Raw genomic sequence first — 23,006 nt, 5'->3', positions numbered from 1 at the left:
AGTTGCTATTTCTAGGCCCGTTCGTTTACTGATGGATACAATACGGTTTTCTCCAGCGGTTGTGATTTTTTCGATGCTGCTCTGAACGTTTTTTAACGACAATGTTCATGGTAAATTCATAATTTTCACAATCCGTAAACAAATTTCAAAAAAAGATGTATGGGTCATAAAGTTATAAATGACAGCACGTTCTTACGTTTCACAGGGCTAGCTGGGACTAAACTACAATCACAAACACCTAAGAAATAATTTACAGTTGAAGAGAAATAAAAAAATTAGCCGGTACTTGTCGTAGTAATTTTTTACATTACCTTCGTTTTGTCGTTTCGAATTTGAAAGGTTAACTAAAAGTTCAATTCTTTTCTTCACATGAATATACAACAAAAATCTAATGTGGCGTACCGAGAAATGTCAATTCAAATTAAGATCCTTAAATTATAAGTTAAACTCATTTAAAATTATATTGATACTAATTTTTGTATCATCGAAAGTATCTGGAAATGAATTGAACTCGGTGTAAAAATCATTATAACAAATAAAGAAAATGAAGATGTTATTGAGAAAAATTATGAAATGGAAATGTAGAATAAAACTTTGTTTTTTTAGAATTGCGATATCTCAAAAACGGCGATTTTTAACAAAAAAAGTAATTGTACTGTTTTTGTAGAAAATTTACAACTTTTATTTCAATATTTTTTGCGATATGAATCGCCGTTTACGAAAAATTGAAAAAAGTGTTTAAGTCGATCTTAATTTTCAAATAACTTTTCTACTACTCACGGTATCTATAGATATTGGAAATATTTGATAAAAATCGCTACTAGGTGAGCAAAAATATATTTTTTGATAGAGTAGTGCCAAAAGGGAGCAAATAATTCTAAGCGCGTCATTTGAAAGCATCATGATGAAAAAATTTGACAATTAATAATAGATAATAATAATAAATTGTCTGCGCCGGGTGTAACTTAGATAATGCGACGATGGCGTGTTTTGTTCAGCAACACGTACTTCAAGGGAGATGATAATTGAATCCATGTATGGTACTACTAAAGACCTCTTCTAGTATCCTGAAGTTTTTTCTGCTGGATGATTGCTTCTATGACGTTGTTTCCCCGTAATACGCGGCATTGATGTCCTCCAGTCCGACTTTGCAGCAACAGCAGCTTCCTTTATAATTTCTTTTGCCACTTTTCCGGCTGGTCTTCAATTAATTAAAAGGAACAGCCTTTAAACGAGGCGTTGACCACATCTAATGCTACAGATTGGACATAATATTTACATAAAATCTACTTTTTCAATGTATTATCATAATTGCAATAAATAAACATTAGAAATTTACAAAAAAACTCAGCGTAAGAAGAAGGGCCGCGCCCGGCCCGCGGGCCACTTTTTGCCCCCGGTGTAGAGTATAACGAATCCAATGGTACGTTTCCTAATATCTGTTATCGGCAAAAAAGAAATTAATTAATTATATCTCACTGTAACGAAAAACAATTATACGAGGATCGTGCCAGAAATACCTGGCCCAACAAAGAAAACACAAAAATTTTGGTAAAGAATATATTCATTTTCCAAAGTAATTTCTTTTTAGCTCCATACACTTTTCTAGGCGATGTTCAATAAGCTCGATAACAATCGTCAAGATTCTCAAAATAATTATCAACTTCTTACATCACCTCTTCATTGATGGAAAATCTACGTCGGAGCAAAAAAATCATCCGAGGGGGCTAAATTAGGTGAATAACGTTGCAATAAGCTGGCATAATAATCGTCGTTGATAGTTTTTCCTTTTTCAAGATAGTCAATGGAAATTAACCCGCGCGCACTCAAAAAAACAGACATTATGACCTTGCCTGCAGATGGAACCTTCTTTGGACCCGTTTCTCCTTTTTCAGTCCATTGTTTCGATTGTTCTTTTGTTTCTGGTGTGAAGTGATGGACCCACATATCAACCATTGTTATGAATGGGCGCAAACATTCATCGATGGAAACATCTTCGACGTTTTTGTTCCATTCACGATCATCTAGTACGGTGGATTTTTTTCGATATTTCTGGAGTCATCACTTCATTTGGTCAACTACTGCTACTTAACATTTTTCTGAAGCAACTACCGTAAGCTCGAGGTCATGCCAGGTACTTCTTGGATTATCCTTGTAGACTGACCGTGAGGCAAGGGGAGAATTCGATCCGCTGTCATTAGCTGTCATTCGATGTATTGGAGTACGACTTTGATGAAAAATATGCCTTTGCGCTAATTGAATATTCACATTTCCCTTGCCTGTTGTTCAGTATACTGTTGATTCTTTGTGTAAAACTTAACGATTGCAAAGTGTTGTGATTTAACAGGCCCTTAATGCCTTTAGATCCGATTGTTGTGGTAAGAATTGTTGCGCTCTTACAAGATGGTAGGGGGCAACGTGAAACTGCAAGAATTGTTGGTGCTAGTCATTGTGGTGTGCAGCGCTTTCTGGAGACTGACCTGATCACTAGAAGACCAGGGTCTGGGTGAAAAAGAGTTATCACTCAACGAGATGACCGTTTTATGGTATCCACAAGTTTGCAGAATAGGACAGAGAAATCAGTTGGAAGAAGTGAGAAATGTCAACGTTAGTGAATGGAACGTTAGAAGAAGACTTCATGCTGCTGGACTGTCATGCAGAAGAATGGCTACAGGTCCCCCGTTGCAACGCCAGCATCGTACTGCAAGATTGACATTTACCAGAGATCACGTTCGCTAGAATGATGATGACTGGAGCTGGGTATTGTTCTCAAATGAGTCGAGTTTTTGCCTCACTGAGTCAGATGGACGTCGACAAGTGTGGAGATGACCTGGGGAAACATATGCTGAAGTTTGCATTGACGGGTGTCTTCCATTTGGTGGTGGGTTAGTTATGGTTTGGGCGGGAATTACTACACAAGCCCGAACAGAGTTGTTCTTCATATAAAATAGCTCCATAACCTCTCACAGGTACAATACGGAGGTGCTAGAAGACCATGTTACGCCTTACATGGTAATTATGGGAGAACGAGGCATTTTTATGCAAGATAATGCGAGACCACATACAACCAGAATTTTCAGGGAGTATCTGGATGAGGTTTGACTGGCTAGTCCGCAGCCTAGACATGAATCCCATAGAACATGTCTGGGACGAGCTGGGACGAATGATCCGCAGACACACACCAGCACCAGCCCAGAAGCTGAGAAGATTGCTGATGTAGGAATGGGATAACATCGACCAGAATGTAATCCGCAACTTAATTCAAAGTATGCCGCACCTACTTCCAGCCGTCATCAAGGCAAGAGGAGAGAATAAACGTTATTAGTGTTTATTATCTCCCTAACAACAAAATGTTGAATTCCGCCCAAAAAGTTAATTCGTTGCTTTTTTAGAATAAATCATTAAATCCAAAAAAAAATGCATTTTTATTTAGTATAGAGTATCACATGCAGCTTACAAAAGCACATGCAATAATGTACAGTTTACGAATACTATCTGAAAACGTAAAATTTCAAAGAACATGAAAATTTTAAGGTTACTTCAAGTTTTTGCTCGAAGTGTATATTTTATTATTTCATTTATAATAATTGATTATTCTAAAACGTTTTGTTTTAATGTACTGACTAAAAATCAAAACCCAGTATCGAATAAATATCACGTGATTAGTGATAGATAGATAGTTGTTAGTGGTCAATACAAACTATGACACACTACCGGAAATGACACGCAACATGGGGAAAAATTGATCAAACACCATATGTTTCCTGTTATATCGAGCATGTCATTCAGGCATGTTGAAATTTCTTGATAATAAACTAAATTTAAATAAATATAATACCGGGACTTTAAGAAGATTCGTATTTTTGATAAAATTATAATTTTACGATAATTTCATAAAGACACGATAGATTTTTTACATTGTTGTCATGTTGTGTCCAGTTAAAAACATACCATGATATTGTTGATTTACTATGTACATGTAATTCAATTTTGAATATTATTAACCAAAGAAAAAAAATTATAATGAAATAATTATGTAATCAAATGAGAATCGATCGATACAAAACTGAGAAAATTTCATAGAAAGTAAATCTCACAACACCGAAGATCGAAATCACACGGCTGCCAACGCTTAGAATGTTATTTCTCCTGTTATACGAGTCTTGATTTCACTTACAATTTGAATAATTAGATTTTGTTGTGTCCAAATTACAAATTTAATGTAAAATGCATAAAAAAAATCAACTTTATGTGTGTTTTTGCTGTTTGTAATTAAAAATTCTTCAATTTTCATGTCTTGATACAGGGGCGGACTTACTATCCACCATATTATATTTTTGGACTTCTGGAAATACCGAAAATAGCTGGAAAGGTGGAAAAGAGCAAATTTGAAACATTTTTAAACATTTATTTCCACTAAAAATATTTATACTAAAGTCTTCTTTTATAATTTTTTCTCACAATAGAGTTAGTACTTCTTCTGGAGTCTAGAATAGGAAAATTTCGCTGTTTCACTATTTATCGATTTCTAATCATGCTTATCGATATTTCGATTCATAACTATACATATTTATCGATTACTTTCGAGTTGTATTGATATCTAAGGATTTACTACAACATTTATCGATATAAATGTCATGTTTTTTCCAGATTTAACGATTTATAACCACATTCAATAAAAACTATCGATTTATATCTAATATCTATCCATATTCATCGATTAGCATCGATTTATAATCACTATCACTATCGATTTACTTGAAACTCATCGATATCTACGTGCTATCGATTCATATCGATATCTATCAAAATCTATCGACATTTGTCCATATGAATCGATAACTATCAGTATCTATAGATAACAATCGATTTCTAATCAGATTAATTGAAAATTATCCATTTCTGTCTAATATATTATCAAATATTTATCTATTGAATGGTATCAATATCTGACCTTAAGTGTTATCAGTATATATCGATGATAATCTATTTATATTAATATCTGAAGATTTATAACTACATCTAATCGACGAAACCATCGATTTTTATAGAAATTCATCGAGATCTAATATTAATTAAAAATTATTGATTTATATTCATATCTCTTCAAAACTATCTTAATTTCAATATATTTATCGTAAATTACGGATTTTGACATACATTTATCGATTATGGTGTTTTATTAATATTTAAGAATTTTTTATAACATTTATCGATATAACTATCAATATTTTCTATATTTTACGATTTCTAATTATACACAAAAACTATGGATACCCATCGAGTATCAAACTATTTTTTACAACAGTTAACAAAAGCTATCGATCTCTATTTAATATTTATTCATATGAATCGATAATTATCGATTTCTATTCAATCGAAAGATATGTGTCAAAATATCTCATAAACTACAGATACCAATCGATATGTATCGATGTATTTGAAAGTATAAAAAAATTATCTTCACGAAGTTTACTGTATGACACTTACTTGATTGTTAGTGATATCTAAAAGTTCTTTTTTTGATAATTTTTCGACAATGGCGGCTGTATAACAATCTCCCAACATATTATTTGTCGTTCGAATCCTATCTCTACGGACAAACATAAATATTCCAGTTAATTGTTTTATATTTGAACTCGTTTTGGGTAATTAAGAAAAAAGAAGCGGCAACATCGCGCTGTAACGTAAAAATCTTATTATCCAAGAATTCAAGTTACATAAATGATCTATTGAAATTGACGGTTCACAATAGCGGAAGTCACGGAACAGATAATTTCATATAAACATTGCGCTGTTGCCAGCTGTCGTCAAGCGTTTGCTGTAATATAACATGTAATATTTAACACTAAACTTACACGAGCCAGTCAATAGCAAATAATAGAGGCAGATCATCAACTGGTATACCAATCGAAGAAATAATCATCAACAGCAGCACTATAGCCGCACTTGGGACACTGGCTGATGAGAAAGACAAAATTGTTGAGGTGACCCTAAACAAAAAATTCTTCTATTAATATAACTACTTTCGTCCATGTCACTATTGCGCAAGCGTCATAACATAAACTGCGCAGTTTTAGAACCACCCAATCCATTGTTGCCAGATTTGAAAAAAATCAATTTATATAAAGAAATTTCAACTAGAATTATTACTTACGAAAATTATACTTTTTCTATTGAAATTATAAGCATTTTGATACAAAATTGTTTATTTATCATAAATTCTAGTAATTATATTAACAAATTTAATCGAAAGCAATTAATAAGGTGCGTGAAAAGGAATACGAAACGTCGTAATCCCAAAGCTGTTTTGTTATTTAAAAAATCCTTCCGTAATTTAAAGTTTTTTTTGTAAAATTTCTACAACGTCATCCACCTAAACACCCACTGCAGTTTTGAAGATTTTTTGTCTAAATTTCAGGAATGTCGTCAAGAAAATCTGGCAACACTGTCTATAATATTAAAATGTGTAATTATAATGAAATGGACGTCGATCTTTAAATCCAAATGGTTGTAAGCAAGTCCGTACTATCAATATAGAATCTAACTTAACCTCTTTTAGTGTCAAATGTAATAATTAGAATAAAAACTATACCATATTGTGACCAATGTACCAGCTCCCAAATAAAAACTGTTCATTTGAGCCATGAATATCGTGGCAACAGCTAAAAATAACGCAGTACCATTCATATTAATATTAGTCCCTATCGGCATCACGAATCTAGTAATAGATGAATGAATTTTCAGCACATTATCCATAACCTCGAAATTTATAGGTAAAGCAGCCGCCGCAGAAGCTGTGGCGAATGCAGTTAAAGTACCTAAAACAATGTATTTAGTTAAACTAATCGATTTCTGATCATATTAAATTTAAAACTACCGATTTATAACTATTCTACCTAGATAACTATCGATTTATATCGATATCTATTAAAATCTTTCGATATTTGTCCATATGAATCGATAACGATCAGTATATTACTATAACAACCGATTTCTATTGAAACTAATCGATTTCTGATCATATAAATTTGATACTATCTTTCTAACTGATATACATCGGTAACTATCTATTTTTAACTGATATACATCGATAACTATCGATTTATATCGATATCTATCGATATTTGTCCATATGAATTGATAACTCTCAGTATCTCTCTATTACAATTGATTTTTACTGAAACTCATCGATTTCTGATCATTTTAATTAATAACTATCGATTTCTAACTAATGTACATTGATTACTATCGATATCTATCAAAATCTATCGATATTTGTCGTTCATATGAATCGATAACTATTGAAACTAATCGATTTCTGATCGTATTAATTGAAAAATATCGATTACTAACTAACATACATCGATAACTATCGATTTATATTGAAATCTCTAGTTTTATAATTATATATAATCGATATAACTATCGATTTCTATTGAAACTCATCGATATCTACGTGCTATCAGTTTCTATCGTTAACAAATCGATTTATATTGATATAACTATATCTAATCGATAAAACCCCATAGAAATTCAATCATATTGTACAAGGTGAAGCGAAAGTTGAAAGAAAAAATTGTTTAGCATATCAACGAATATAATATAAAAAGCTTACCTTGTACGAGAGCGCAATAATATTTAAAGGGATTCTTTCTAACGATTAAAAAGTATATTAACTGCATAATTACGAGTTGATAAAGCAAAATCCCGATCAGAATTGTTAGTATGAACCATCCCAATTGTGATATAACTAAATATATATCATCAACTAATATTATTTTGGCGGTTATGATACTGCATACTCCGATTGGTGTTAACCATATAACCGATTTTACCATTCTCATGGTAATTTCGAATACCGCTAAAAATAAATCTTTGACTACTTTTCCTTTCGGACCGATTGCGCCGAGAATCGAACCGAAAATGATACAAAAAAAAACAAGGCCGATGTTATTGGTTCCTAGTCTACAAAACAAATTTATTGAAGTGCGAATTTATGAGAAACCCGCGAGATTTACCTGTAATTAAGAATTTTTTCCATTTTATTTTTAGTTAATATAGTTTTATTAGATACTGAAATTACAGTTGTAGAATTCACGTAATCGGTATGAGCCTAAAAATGGAAAAAATGTTTTTTCACTATAAATCCTTGGTTCACATGACATTTTCAAAATCCGGCAACGTCGTTTAATTGTACGATATGGTAGATGACAGGGCCGTTTAAGGAAGAAATTTCGATTAAAAAATGTTTAAAGGTGAAGCTGTGATATGATGCATTAAGAGATAACAAAAAATAGTTAAATAACTTTTTTATAGTGTGAAAATGGTAGAAAATGAGTATTTTGTAATTTATTTATTTGGAATTTATTCTTCTCAAGAAAATGGAGATAATTGATGGTCTCGCTTTTTAACACCAGTTGGATCTTATATTACATCCCTCAATAAGTCGTGTGACTGACACACAGATGGCGCTGCCATTGTCAAATCCACATGACATTTCAATTAGTGACAGGCGTTTAAGTGAAGCTACTTTTGTTATTTTCAAAACATGTGTTATTTAATCATTGTTTCTTGATGGAAAAAAATACTGTACAAGCTTATCAATGGCTTCAAAAGTGTTATCTCTATTAAAAAGAACAATTTATTTTACTGAATTTAAACGTTTACCGATGATGGTGAACGTTCTGGTCGTCCAGTTGAGGTGGTTACTCCAGGAAACATCCAAAATGTGCAGAAATTGGTTAGGTGAGATATCCAAGGCTGTGAAGATGTCAGAATGCAGCGGGTTTACAATTATACATGAACATTTGACCATGAGGAAGCTTTTTTCAAAGTGGGTGCCGCGTTTACTTTCAGTCGATCAAAAACACCAAGTATTGATGATTTCCACGCGATAAATCAGATTTTTTGCTTTGATATGTGACAATGGATGAAACATGAATCCATTACTTTGCTCCGGAATCAAAACGATCATCATCTGAGTTAACTGCAGCCGGTGAACCACGTCTGAAACGTCTCAATGGTCAGTTGAGAAGGGAATAATGTTCATCAACTATCTCCAAAGGGGAGAGATAATCAATAGCTAATACTGCTCAGAGTTGTTGGAATATCGTTTGAATATAAAAATAAAGGAATAACGGCCTCATATGTCGAAGAAAAAACCAGTTTCACCAAGACAATGCACCTATATATTAAATTAAACGAATTTCACTTCAAATTGCTTCCTCATCCACCGTATAGTTCAGATCTGGCCCCCAGTGACCAATTCAGCTCAAATGAAGAAGCAGTTGTTGAAACCAAAGCCTACTTTGAGGCAAAAGATAAATCATTCTACAAACACGGCATCGAGAAGTCAGAGAATCGTTGGAATGATCGTATTGCATCTTTTAGAAAGTATATAGAATGAAATTTAGCCATAATTCGATACTGAAACGGTCTTCTTCTTTATTAAAACAGTTTTTATACAGTAGGGTGACCATTATTCGTTAACCACTATAGTTCTTGAAACTACAGTTTCCTTAGATAGTGGAACCAGTCAGCTGGATACCGTCGCCTAAACAGGGAGCCAACACCCTGTTTAGCTACTCTTGAAGACGTTCAATCCAATCCATGTAGCGATCTGGACCGCGGGATTCTTAAACTGCATCCACAACATGGTCAGTCGGATAGGGAACTTTCGTTTCTTCTCATGACGCAGCAGTGAAGTCCGTGAAACACGTTGAATATTCTTTATCCGAACTGATCATGTAGCACTTAAGTGATTGATGCAGTTTAAGAATCTCGAGGCTCAGATCGCCACATTAATTGGATTGAACGTCTTCAAGAGTACGATTTTGATATCCAACATCGACCTGGTGTCAGCCAACTCCCTGTTTAGACGAGGGTGTTCAGCTGACTAATTCCATTATCTAAGGAAGCTGTTGTTTCAAGATCTATAATGGACAACTAGCCGGTGTCAGCCAACTCTCTGTCTAGGCGACCTAGACGACGGTGTCTACGAAAGCTGTAGCTCCAAGAACGACAGACAGAACGAGATATGACTGGTAGGAGAATTGCTGGAGTGTTTCAGTGGTTTCATAGTAACTTTTCGATTTAGAAACGTTGCTCAAAATAATAATAGAATTGTTTGTTATTGCGTCTATAAATGGTTCTGTTTCCAGAACTCTTCTTCTCTTTTTTGTGTCATATATTGGTTCCCATACTCAATTGGGTAATAAATTTCATAATTATATTAAGAAATTTCATTTATGTAGAATGTTCTGAATGCTTTATTATCAAGCTCAACAATATTATATAAATCTGGCAGTACAAAAACTGTTTAAATATACAGTAGACGTCCTGGTTTGTGTTTTTTCGTTTTTATTTTGTCATTTCAATTGACATTATCCTGAATGTGACTCTGTCCAGTGAGAAATCAAGTTTTCAGTGACGCTATACATTCAGGTGTACTTAAAATGATACTAATTAGTGGTAGACTTATCATTTTTTTTATCTCTCAAGTTTTGAAACAATGTAATTAACACGACAATTAGGATACTAACCTGTTGGAACGTGGCTTGAAAAATATTTTCTGCTATGAGATTCCTAAAAAAAAACATAACGACAAAAAAATTTGAGAATTTAGAGCATTGAAACCGCCGCTTTTCTCTTCAACGAAACAATTTAAAACTTGTTGAGAGAAAATTAAACTTTCTAAATAAATTTATTCAAAGATAACAGCTATAAAGATTCATTCATACTATAGTTCGTCCAATATCAATTGCAGAGTTATAAAAACTGGTTCAAAACGCCGTAATTTTATTCCTACTTAGAAAAAAATCATTATTATACTTCATTAACTTACTATAACTAAATATTAAGTTATAAAACGAAAATAGACGAGTAACATGTACCTGCCTGTAAGGGCGTTTGGTTTTAACAGGGTACCAGACATGAACTGAGCCCTTTTCGTACTCCATTCGTTTTTTTGGAAAACGAAATTTCACAGCAAAAACCATAAAGAAAAATAGAATTTTAGGTAAAAGCTGTTCATTAAACCACTTTTCACATAATTCACAAATCTCACTAAGCCACGACACTGCTTATCGCAGGCTGTCTGGCAGAAATAGTTCGAAGAAATGATGTAAATACGCTTTCCGACAGCTTCGGGTAATAAAAATGCATTTATGTTTACGATTCGATCTTTTTATTATGAGTGGACTGACGTTTTGTTTTTCATTTCTTTTATATGAAATATTGATTGTTTTTTTTTCGCTTAACTGTCTTCTGCAATTAATATAGGAAGAATTATACAAAATTTCCACTATATTGTACTGAGGAATTTCAAAAACGTTCGTCAATCAACGTGAAAATTAATGGGAAGACAGCGCAATCAAAACGCAGCTGTCGATTCCAGTGAATCAATCGAATTTCTTAAATATTGTGTTCGTTTGCTTTAACTATGTGATAAATTAGACTTCTAACTCTTAAAACAAATATAACTACGTAACTAAATTAGTTTTTAGGTAAATAGCGATATAACTAAATATATGCATACACTCAACGTCGCCATACAATTATTTTAAAGCAAATAAGATAGATAAAAATGTAAAATTTACCCTACCTCTTATGTATATAATACTAAGACTTCTTAATATCCTTTTCTTTGAATAATTTACTTACTAAATAAAAGGTATTCAACATACCATATAGCCGAAGTCCAATTTTATTGGTGATCATATTAAATACCGAAATCTAAATACCCTGTACTATGGATCGCGATTCTTTCTAGAAATCGATTCGAATAGCAACCTGATGAATCGATTCATGAAAAAATCGAAGTCTAAAAAATCGATTTTTTCCCAAATTTGTATTCACAATGTAAATATGAATCAATTTTTTGAGAAACAAAAACGATACTGTGATACACAACTCTGCAGTTCCACTAATCACTAGCGATGTTGCCGGTAATTCCCACAATACTCTTTTTCTTCTTCATCATCGTAGGTTAGGACTTAGTCCTGTGTTTGTATCAACGATTGTCTAGCTGAGATGATGAAGATCAGTTTCCATACCATCTTGTAGGTGGTCGCCCTGGTGATCGGGATCTATTCGGTTTTTCTTCCTTTGCAATCTTGGCCAACCGGTCATCTGACTTTCTGTTTACGTGGTCTCTCCATCCCCTTCACCAGTACAAGTTTAAGATCAAAATGTGGAGAGCTGCTTTCTAGTTTATCTCCAGTTTTATCTTAGGTTATAAAATCGGTCCTAAATACTTCAAATAAACAAACGGGGCCGTTTTTTTTTCAACCTCCGAAGAGACAACAACAGACTTTGAAACTTCTGGAAATTCCGTAGCAGTAATGGTAAATATGCGGTTATCTTTAACCATTCTGTCAGCTCGTTGATCCAGGTGATCTGAAACGACAGATTTGCGTTTTCGGCGTCCTTAATCATGCACATCATTACGGCCATCTTTAAGCTCTCGACACCATCACTCATGAAGTTTTCCCCGTATACACGGCTCATTCTCCGATGGATTTCTGCAGCCTGTACAAAAAGAAACGCATTTCGTAATTCACACTTGGCGGGAGCATCAATAATGGCGGACATGTTTACGTGGTTGTAGCACAACGCCGACTGATGCTTGGATGTCAACGATGGCGGAATGTGTAGTGCTTCGCAGCCTCTACATTTAAACGCCATATGGATTTACGTGATTTAGATGGATTAAAATTATTATGAAAAAATAAAATTTTTAAATTCGAATATTTTGTTAAGATTTCGTTGTGTAACAAATAAAAACTATTACCTGCCTAAATCCAACAAACTATCAAGTACTGAATTACCATTTTTGTTATCAACAACTTTATTTAACGTATTTTTCAATCCAGGATTTCCAGGGTGTATTAGAATAGCCAGTATCACACCTAACGAAGCGTTGAATGCCGATGTGAGAAAAAAATATATGAAAGTTCTCATGGCGATTTTTCCGTTAAGTCTAGCATTAACACTAGACGTGCCCGTGATTAAACTCGAAATTATTAATGGCAAAATCAATAATTTCAACAATCGCATGTATAATTCACCAGGATACGAAATTAACAATACTGTAGTTTCTGATAATTTCAAAGGACGAAGAGAATAACCTATAAAAAGATAAGGTTGATATGTATGACGTCATAATTTAGTAAATTTTTGATTATTTGGCGAATCGTTTTGGCTTTTCAGCTACCGGTCAAAAGTTTTTGCCTACCCCATAATCCATTCAATTAATTTCAAAATAATAAACTTTTTTGTTTATTATTCTTCAATTGTGAATTATTTCTTCGGTGCTTATGATTGTAGTTTAGTCCCAGCTGTGATTTATACGTTTTAAACCAATACATCTTATTGTGAAGTTCGTATACGAATTGTTTTCGTTCTCGCAAATTCAGACTTGGAAGTTTTAGAATGAGTAAAATCAAGGAACTCAAGTCGCAAATTTAGATGAATATAGATCTAGGGATCTCAGAATATCAGATCTAGATATCCCGATTGTGGAAGACGGCTGAAGCTCGGTGATGATTTGGGGATGTTTTGGAGGAAGGGCGTACGAAGAAATTGTAAAAATTGAAGGGTTTTTAAAGAATGGAGAAAGAATGGAGAGAATGGATCCCGTTTGAGTTGTGGAACAAACTGGACAGTGATATTAGAAAGCAGTATCCGACTTCCATTTCACATTGTTGGAATTCACTGAAAAACGAATGGAACCAAATAGACGTCGATTATTTTTAGAAATTGTTACAGAAAATACCAAAATTGTGCACTGAAATAATAAAAACAAAACTCAAATTATAGAGTGGAAAAAACTTTTGACCGGTAGAGCATCTCGAAAAATATATGATGGAGTGTGTCAAGTCGAAAATATGAAACAAATACGTCATAAAATTCTTAGAAAAGTACCCGAAATATGGTTGAATATTTTGTGTAAAATCTTTTGGGACATATGTTAACAAAAACTAACGTTTTCATAATATTTTCGACTATTCCAGCGATGAGGCAACACAGCAAGTTCGTTACCACATGAATAAACTGTAACGTTTAATATTTAACTATTTTACCGATCGAGTATATTGATTATTATTATATAGTTTTAAATATTTTTCCTTACCTATGATAATTCCAGCTGATACTCCAATTAAAGTTATAATTAATATAATATTTTTCTTCAACATTATCGCTATACTCATTTTTTTATTATTTCTTATTTCATTTTCAACCAATATTTGCGATCGTTCATTTTCCTTCGCCATATCTCAAAGTTATGTACAATTACAGTGAAATTCTAAAAAAACCATATATTTACACTAACAAATTTTAAATGGATAATAATAGAGATATTTGTTTTGTTTAAACCGACCAATTAAAAATATATAAGGTGTAGTCGAAAAATTTTCTATATAGCGTGCTTGATACGTCGAGTTTGTAAATTAACTGGACTAAAAATAATACTTGTTACAAAATCACCCAGTTTATATTTTTTTGTTAATTAACTATTAAGTGTTAATTAATTTTAAACTCACCAAATAAATAGTATTTTTAAATTATCAGAAGTAGAAATCGCCATCTCTATTCGTATTTATCCCCATTTTTAAATAAATAACATTTATACAGTTTCCTATAGAAAGTTTAATCCACTGAGTTCGCTATAAGAAATGAAGATGGCGTATCGATAGCTTTTTAGTCCTATAGTACCTAATATTGAAAACCTCGTCTTGTGAAAAGATTATAGAAAGATGACGTGGTAGAATATGTTTTAGTAGTATTGAAATGGCCTAGCACATAATTGACTTTAGTATATTAATAATTCTTCAGAACTTTTGTTTATTCAAGCCGATCTATATTTTTTAATACCACTATGTATCACTTTTTGTTTTGATTGAATTTAAATTTTAAAACTAATTACCCAAAGTGTACAATCAAGTTTACATATTTCATGCATATAAGTACTTTTATACGGTGATCAAATGAAAGATTGAAGTCGTAAAGAGTATAAATAATAATTTCTTTTTTGTAGCTTTTACGAGTAATCTAAAAACCGCATTTACAAAATTATTGTTTAATGAAGCATCATGTTGTAAAGATTAACCTTATCAATGTTATCTTTATATGGTATATTATTTCTACAAAATATCATTTGTTCAATCCAACCTTATTTTTAACAAATATTTTGAAATATGTGTTCAATGGCCCAGTAATTGAAGAACATGTTTGCAAATATTTCAATTGAACTCAACCGGTGCAAATCGTATCGACGCGAAAAATTGCTTATACGTCAAAAGTCAATTGTTATTTCTATTATTGATTTTGTTTGAGGTATTAAAACAATAATAAAAATGGAAATAGAAAATAAAGAAATAACAGTAGATTCTATAGAATCGTTAACTAAAGAAGCTGAAATTCTTAAAAAGAAATTGGAAGACGAAAGACAAAAATTGAATGACGTTACACGTAAGTATCGATATCTTAATTTGGTATTTCAATGAATACTATTGTAAATAAATAAATACGATTAATAATTTGAAATTTATTTATACGACTTTATATTTGAATTTCAGTAGCTCAAATTGCAGAACGACTGGATATTATAAACTACATGAACATAAAACCGAGACGAACTTTAAAAGGGCATCAAGCGAAAGTTTTGTGCTCGGATTGGTCACCCGACAAAAGGCATATTGTTTCCTCTTCACAGGTAATTTAATTAAAACATTTATCGCTACTTTTTATCTGTTCTATTCATTTTGAATTAGGTTATTTTGTTTTGTTTAGATATTTTAATGAAAATTGTTAGGCAGATATTTTGTATCGATCGAGTAATTAGAAAATTTTCGATAGGATGGGAAAATGATCATCTGGGATGCTTTTACAACTAACAAAGAGCATGCCGTTACAATGCCGACGACATGGGTAATGGCATGCGCTTATGCACCTTCAGGGAATTTGGTGGCTTGCGGGTACAAGTTTATATTTCTTTTTAGATTAGTTATTTGAAAAAAAAAAATTTATTTAAATTGATGCAACCAATATCATGGTTTATTTTTTTAACAGAATCTTCTTACAATTTTTAACATCTGACAACGTTGTGATCATTATGATGCGCATCAATTTTTATAATATACGGACTATACAATTGACATAAGGAATCAATATGGTTGGTTAACGTTAGAAGTAATAAGAAAATTTAATTCACCATGTTCATTATTAAAGATTCGTGTTTTGTGGCCTGAAATACTTAAATTACAACTTTTAAACATCATTTTATTATTGTAAAAATTTTGTTTTTCAATGAAATTCCAGGATTTTTGATAAGGTTTATATATGTATCGTTCTTTATAATAAATAGGTACAAAAGTTGCTTTTAAACGATGCATAGTTTAGTTTTATTAATTCCTAAATTTGGAGGACAAGTGAAGGTTATTTTGAGTTAAAAAAAATCAAAAAACCTTCAAATTATTTCAAAAAAAATTTGTTTTTATAATTTTTTATCTAGAATCATTTTTAGGCAAAAAATCAAATAAATTTCAAAATTTTCCCATTTTTAACATTTGCTCTTGGTGTAGTTGTTTCTTATATTATTTGATTGAAAGTTGATTTCTTACAAAAGCACCATGATTGTATACGATAGTTTCTTTTCTTTTGAAACTTCTACCTTACCATATTAATTTTTTGTATCAATTCAATTATTAGGGGTGGTATATGTTTCATTTACACCCTGTATACTCATATATCTATAGTTGTATCAATATTTACAGTGGTTTAGATAATAAGGTGACTGTATATCCGTTGAGTCTTGAAGAAGACGTGTCGTTAAAGAAGAAGACTGTCGGTACGCACACCAGCTACATGAGCTGTTGTATTTTCCCAAATTCTGATCAACAGGTATTTTTTTTTCATCAGTATTTACAGTAGGAATTTTCACATTTATTGATTTTTTGAAACGACATAGATTCTGACAGGTAGTGGTGATTCAACTTGTGCTCTATGGGACGTAGAATCTGGACAGTTGCTCCAAAGTTTCCATGGTCATTCATCCGATGTTATGGCTATTGATTTAGCTCCCTCCGAAACCGGAAATACTTTCGTATCGGGGGTGAGTTATGAAGGAAAATATCATCCCAACATATTATATTTGCATTATTACGTTTACAGGGTGATTCAATTTTATTTCAAAGTCCTTTACAACTTACCACAAATTATATTAACTTTTAATATTGTATTTTTAAATAGAACACCCTATATATCATCCCAAATTTATGACTTTCTTCACTTTAATATAGAATTTTGTTAATATTAACACTTTAACGACCAAGCACCAAGCCATTTGAGTGGAATTTTTTTCTTTTCCAAAATTTGTAATACGTTGTTAAAAACATTTTACATTAGAATAAAATCTTGAATTACTTTAATTTTTATCATGATAATAAAATGAAAAGTATGATCCAAAATAGTAATATTCAAAAATCACTCTTTAACATTATTATTTTCAAAAAATTTACCGACTGGCCCTAATAACAGGCGTATACGCCCGCCGAGGTATCTTAACGCCCGCTGATGCATCTTAACGCCCGCTGATGCATCTTAACGCCCGCTGGAGTATCTTAAAGCCTGTTGATGTAGTTTTACACCTAATATTGGATGAATCAAAATACAAAAGCAATTTTTTTTAATATATTGTATCATGTGTTCAATACCCGCTTTTTAATTGAAATTCATATTTATATAAAAATTAATTGTGAAATTGACATATTTAAATCGGTATTTTATATATTTATTATTTTTCAAAAATTTTACACAATTATAAACGAAATCCAGCCACTCCAGTCCTGTTGTCTGTTTACACTTTCGAACAAATTTTCAAATCGACATTTTCTAGATGTTTCTACTAGAATTTTTTCGAAGGAGAGTGCTCAAAGATTTTATAAAATATATTTGAATTTAGCTATTATTCAATTATATTTGATTTTTTATAAAACAAAGTGTCAAAGTAACTTTTTTATGTAAATTATTTCAACTTTACTGTCAATTTTTATTATTTTACAAAAATTTTTATCCAAAATCCAGCCACACCGAACCTGTTGTTTGTTTACAAGGTTCCAATATTTATGAACTGAACATACTACAGGTCCGGACTGGCCGAAACGAAATTTTTTATACGTGTTTGAAATGAGATGAAATTTGTTGTTGTTAGAGTTGCGATAAAATGGTTCTGATTTGGGATATGCGAACAGGACAATGTGTCCAATCGTTCGAAGGGCATGAATCTGACGTCAACAGCGTTAAATTTCATCCGAGCGGTGATGCGGTGGGAACCGGTAGTGACGACGCGACTGTATGATTAAATATGACCTTTTGGTTGATGTTTTTTCGTTAATTATTCAATTTTAGTGTCGTCTTTTTGATCTAAGAGCCGACAAAGAAATCGCTGTTTATAGCAAGGAGAGTATAATTTTTGGGGCGAATTCAGTCGATTTTTCTGTATCAGGTTTGTATTATTTGAAAAAAAAAATATTTCTAAGATGATTTTTTCAATGTATTTTATTAATTGAATGATTAATTGGACTGTAGTATTTTTTGCATCGTTTTCTGTTTGGTTCTTGTGTTTTTTTTTCTTGTATTGGTTTCTGATCATACCTGTAGATGTTTTGTCGCATTTCATTTACGTTTATCTGGCTTGGGATTTACTTTGGTGAAGTAAAAAAAAATCAAAAACCTTTGAAATATTAGTAAAATTTTCTTCGACATTTTTCCAGTGTAAATTATTTTCTATAGTATTTGATATAAATTCACGTTTCTTCTCACTTTTATCATTAATTTCACCTTTTGATTTGGTCACTTAATAAGGATCATTTTGAGACAAAAAATCAGAAATTTTTTGAAATATTTCGAAAATTTTCATTCTCCAATATTTTTTGCAGTGTAATAATTTCCCATAGTATTTCATCTCAAGTTTTTTTCCCTTATATTGTTGGTTGTCCTCACCATTTTTTTTTTTGATTACCATTGCATAATTTTGAGGCAAAAAAATGAAAAACAATCAAAATATTATGGAAATTTTTCTTATATTTTTTCAGAATAGCAATTTTTTGTTGTATCCGATTTAAAGTATGGTTTTCCTTATATTTTTCATTATTTTTGAACCGAAAAATAAAAATAACTTTCTTCTTTTCTTTTCTTCAAAATATTTTCATTGTAGCAATGTCTTATTGTATCCGATCTAAAGTATTGTTTTTTTCACATTTTTCATTATTTCTATGTTTTTGTTTGTGATATTTTTGGACCAAAAAATTGTAAAAAATCTCAAAATGTTACGAATAATTTCTATTCTTGGAAATTTTCTGTTGTATCCGATCTAAAGTTCTACTCACATTTTTCTTTATTTCTGTTTTTGTTCTATTTTTAAACCAAAAAGTTAAAAAAAACTCAAAATGTTTCGTAAAATATTCGTTCTCCAATATTTTTCTCAGTGTAGCAATTTCTTGTTATTCTCGATCTAAAGTATTTTGTCATCACATTTTTTGTATATTCAATTTCCCTAAGACTAAATACCTATTTCATTCAATAATAAAACTTAGCATCGCCGTAGCGTCTTCTACCATCTCATGATCACGATCAAAATTATATTTATGCATTGTTGCCACAACTAACTCGTACTTGTGTGATCATTGGAAATATTTGAACAAAATTTTTTTTGTTTTCATCGAATAGGAAAAATAAAATTTTTGTGTTTTAGGTCGATTATTATTCGCTGGATACAACGATTATACAGTAAACGTTTGGGATACTTTAAAATGTGCCAGAGTATGTTTACTTTACGGTCACGAAAATAGGGTCTCATGTTTGCAAGTTTCTCCTGACGGTACAGCCCTTTCAACCGGTTCCTGGGATTATACGCTAAGGGTGAGTGTTATTTTACGCTTAAACTGGAATTTTTCGTAAAAATATCTCGTTTATTATAGGTATGGGCTTAAACTGAAGCATCTTGTGTTGTTCGATACAAAAATCAATTGAAACGTTCACAAATCTCTGTCAAAGTTTGACAACATTTTTCGAAATTTGGTTCATATAATCATATTCTCATTTTCCACCGTTAATTCTGTGATTAAACCTGGTAATATGGTTTTAGATACTTTTTTCTATTTCCCTGTATAACTAATTCAATAAATTATTTATTAGTTTTAAAATTTGTTTCATTTTCCCAATCCTTTTTCATGATATTATAAGAAAGTATTGACAAGAAGAAATTTTGATATTTATGCAGTAACGAATTCAAAATATCCCTAGTTTGAAAGAAATTTTTACCAACAAATTAGGAGAAATTACATTCTAAACATTGGTAACTCTGCGATATCGCAATTTTGTTTTATGAGATACAGATATATGCAACTATCATTACAAATTGTATTTGTGGTTGCATAAACCACAGAAATATATGAGAAAGATTTTATTCACGTTATTCATTCTTTTCTTTGTCTTGTATTTAAGGAAGACTAATTGTTTTATAAGAAACAGATATATGTAACTATCGTTACAAACTGTATCCGTGGTTGCATAAACCACAGAAATTTAAAAGAAATGTTGTGATCATGATATTCAATCTTCTTTTTTCTCGAAATAAACTTAGACTAATTGTTTAATGAGAAGCAGATATATGCAACTATCATTACAAACTGCATATGTGATTGCATAAGTCACAGAAATATATGAAGATTTTTATCATGTTATTCATTCTTCATTTTTTCTCATATTAAATCCCTAGTTTGAAAGAAATTTTTACCAACAAATTAGGAGAAATTACATTCTAAACATTGGTAACCCTGCGATATCGCAATTTTGTTTTATGAGAAACAGATATATGCAACTATCATTACAAATTGTATATGTGGTTGCATAAACCATAGAAATATATAATGTAGATTTTATCACTCTGTGTGATTCGGTGAAGGCGCCGCCTTTGATGGAATACCCGAAATTCGTTTGATCTTTGTTTTTAGGTAGTTCCACCCATTTATTTTTTTTTATTTTCTACAACTTTTGAAAATTTCTTTTGGGATATATGAGTCTGTGTAGAGCAGTTTAGTTCAGTTTACAATAAATAGTCGAAATGAACAGAACAAATTAGCAAAATAATGGAATAATTTAAATAAATTAGTCAAGTGATAAGTGATTTATTACAAGCTAGTGTAGTGATGTGATTACTCCATAAAACATCGAAAAAGTCCACTGGTGCAAGTGACTATGTGTTAAAATTTAAACGGTTTTAACCTTACGGTGCAAATATATACATCAGGATTATTTTGCTAGTGTTATGGTATGTGATGGGAAATGAAAAAAAAAAAACTCTACAAACTTGTTGAAGGTTTATTGAAAACAATAGTAGTAAATTTGAACGAAACCTTGTAACACACAACTATGTCACGTAAATCCCTTCTAAAAAAAGATCATTTTTATACAGGGTACACCAAAACTATAACAATTTTGCAAAATATTCAGTAGATTTAATGTTAAATATATTATCGTTAAGCCGTATCTCGTTTTGACTTATATTTACTCTATTGAATATTTAAGCAAAATTAACGTATTTTCAAAATTTTTTCAACAATATTTGCGTGCAAGCACCATATTTTTTATTTAAATCTATCGAATTTGCAAGTAGAAGACATTTTTTTAAATGGAAAGTTATTAGATTTCAAACTTTCAGTTATCTTACTATTCCTATCTCGAAAAGACAAATGGATTTTTATTTTTATAATTAATAATTAAAGAATTCGATTAACTCCTTTTTAGACTCTTTTAGACTCATTTTTGTTAATATTCTACTAGCCAATTGAATATGAAGCAATAATAGTTTATCAAAAGCTTTGTTATGGTTCATAAATCAGTGATCGGATCAAGAAAGCTTTTTTATGGTTGGACATTTTTGGGGGTTTAATTCATTTATTTGATACAAAAAATATTAATTAAGTATAATGAAAATAATACTGAGGAAATGCAGAATAGAATTTTATGAAAAAAATTGAAATTAGCAATTTCTGTTTATCGAAACGATGATCCTTCCCAGAACAAAAAATTTGGTTTTTATTTGGATATATAGCCTACAATTTTTTTTATCATATATAATTGAAATATTAATATATTCAAAGTTTTTTTTATTTTTTCGCTGTATTTGAGGAATGAGTTCTAAGTTTAGAAGCTAGAGATTCAATTCTTATTTAATCAATAAACAATCTAAAAACCATCAATTCCTGCAATGTTTCTGAAAAAATTTTATTCGAAATTTTTTTTCTAATGGCGTATTTTTTTTCTCAAAAAGTACTTATAATGACAAACAATTTGGAAAAAAAATAAATTGGTTATTATAATTAAACAATTATTAGAATTTTTAGGTTAGGTTAGTATTTCTTTTCTTCTTATTCATATTTCGGATGTTTTTCTGATATTTTGATCACCATTTCCATACTTCAACCATCTTTTCCACATTTTAGCCAATTCTTTGCACAGTTTTAGCGACTTTTTCACGTTTAATAGAACTTATTTTCAGCCACCTCTTCACTTTTTTTATATTTCTATTTTTTTGTCTCGATTTCATTTTAAAGCAGTTTTTAGCAATTTTCACAACTTTTCAAGTCATTTTTGTCACACTTTTTAGTATTAAATTATTATAGGTAGTTTTTTAATGTTTTCATCCACTCTTATCCCAATTTTAACCACTTTTAGTGATATTTTCTACAAGTTTCCATTGTTCCGCCACGTTTTCACCTATAAGTTTTTAGACGTTTTTTAAATTTTTTTTAGCCATTTCTATCAAGATTTCAGTTACTTTTCCATATTTTAAACAATTTCTGTCCAATTTTTCATAGTTTTAGTAACCTTTTCACTTTTCACCAAATTTGCAGTTACTTTTCCATTTTTTGGCACGTTTCCACTTATAACCAGTTCTTCTAATTTTTTTTTCAAATTTCAATCACTTTTCAACGTTTTTA

General features: G+C 31.1%; 2 protein-coding genes across 2 annotated transcripts; one reads left to right on the top strand and one right to left on the bottom strand.

The window, feature by feature from the left end:
• Positions 1–4,395: 4,395 nt before the first annotated feature.
• Positions 4,396–14,291, bottom strand: LOC130446762 (excitatory amino acid transporter 2). Its single transcript, XM_056783194.1, has 9 exons — positions 14,135–14,291; positions 12,794–13,130; positions 10,545–10,587; positions 8,022–8,116; positions 7,619–7,968; positions 6,596–6,821; positions 5,859–5,993; positions 5,491–5,593; positions 4,396–4,487 (listed from the first exon to the last, which is right to left on the bottom strand). Exons 1-9 carry the CDS (start codon positions 14,274–14,276, stop codon positions 4,458–4,460), a joined length of 1,461 nt encoding a protein of 486 aa, XP_056639172.1. The 5' UTR covers positions 14,277–14,291; the 3' UTR covers positions 4,396–4,457.
• Positions 14,292–15,202: 911 nt separating this feature from the next.
• LOC130446260 (guanine nucleotide-binding protein subunit beta-5a) lies at positions 15,203–20,207 on the top strand. The gene is made up of 9 exons (XM_056782390.1): positions 15,203–15,474; positions 15,582–15,718; positions 15,862–15,980; positions 16,779–16,905; positions 16,973–17,116; positions 18,215–18,355; positions 18,412–18,508; positions 19,757–19,923; positions 19,983–20,207. The coding sequence occupies exons 1-9, from the start codon at positions 15,360–15,362 to the stop codon at positions 19,992–19,994; spliced, it is 1,059 nt and encodes a 352-aa protein (XP_056638368.1). The 5' UTR covers positions 15,203–15,359; the 3' UTR covers positions 19,995–20,207.
• Positions 20,208–23,006: the final 2,799 nt, after the last annotated feature.

This window comes from Diorhabda sublineata, chromosome 7 (assembly GCF_026230105.1).
Source record: "Diorhabda sublineata isolate icDioSubl1.1 chromosome 7, icDioSubl1.1, whole genome shotgun sequence".
Classification (NCBI taxonomy): domain Eukaryota; kingdom Metazoa; phylum Arthropoda; class Insecta; order Coleoptera; family Chrysomelidae; genus Diorhabda; species Diorhabda sublineata.
The sequence above is the reverse complement of the archived record's forward strand: the minus strand, read 5'-3'. Positions and strand labels throughout refer to the sequence as shown.

Bases quoted from the DNA above. Each gene is read 5' to 3' on its own strand.
- LOC130446260 (XM_056782390.1), top strand. From the start codon at position 15,360: ATGGAAATAGAAAATAAAGAAATAACAGTAGATTCTATAGAATCGTTA. The intron at 15,719-15,861 runs GTAATTTAATTA...AATTTTCGATAG, and splicing joins ATATTGTTTCCTCTTCACAG to GATGGGAAAATGATCATCTG. The intron at 16,906-16,972 runs GTATTTTTTTTT...GAAACGACATAG, and splicing joins TCCCAAATTCTGATCAACAG to ATTCTGACAGGTAGTGGTGA.
- LOC130446762 (XM_056783194.1), bottom strand. From the start codon at position 14,276: ATGGCGAAGGAAAATGAACGATCGCAAATATTGGTTGAAAATGAAATA. The intron at 5,994-6,595 runs GTATAGTTTTTA...TTTTTTGTTTAG, and splicing joins GGTACATTGGTCACAATATG to GGTCACCTCAACAATTTTGT. The intron at 4,488-5,490 runs GTAAGTGTCATA...TTCCTATTCTAG, and splicing joins TAGATATCACTAACAATCAA to ACTCCAGAAGAAGTACTAAC.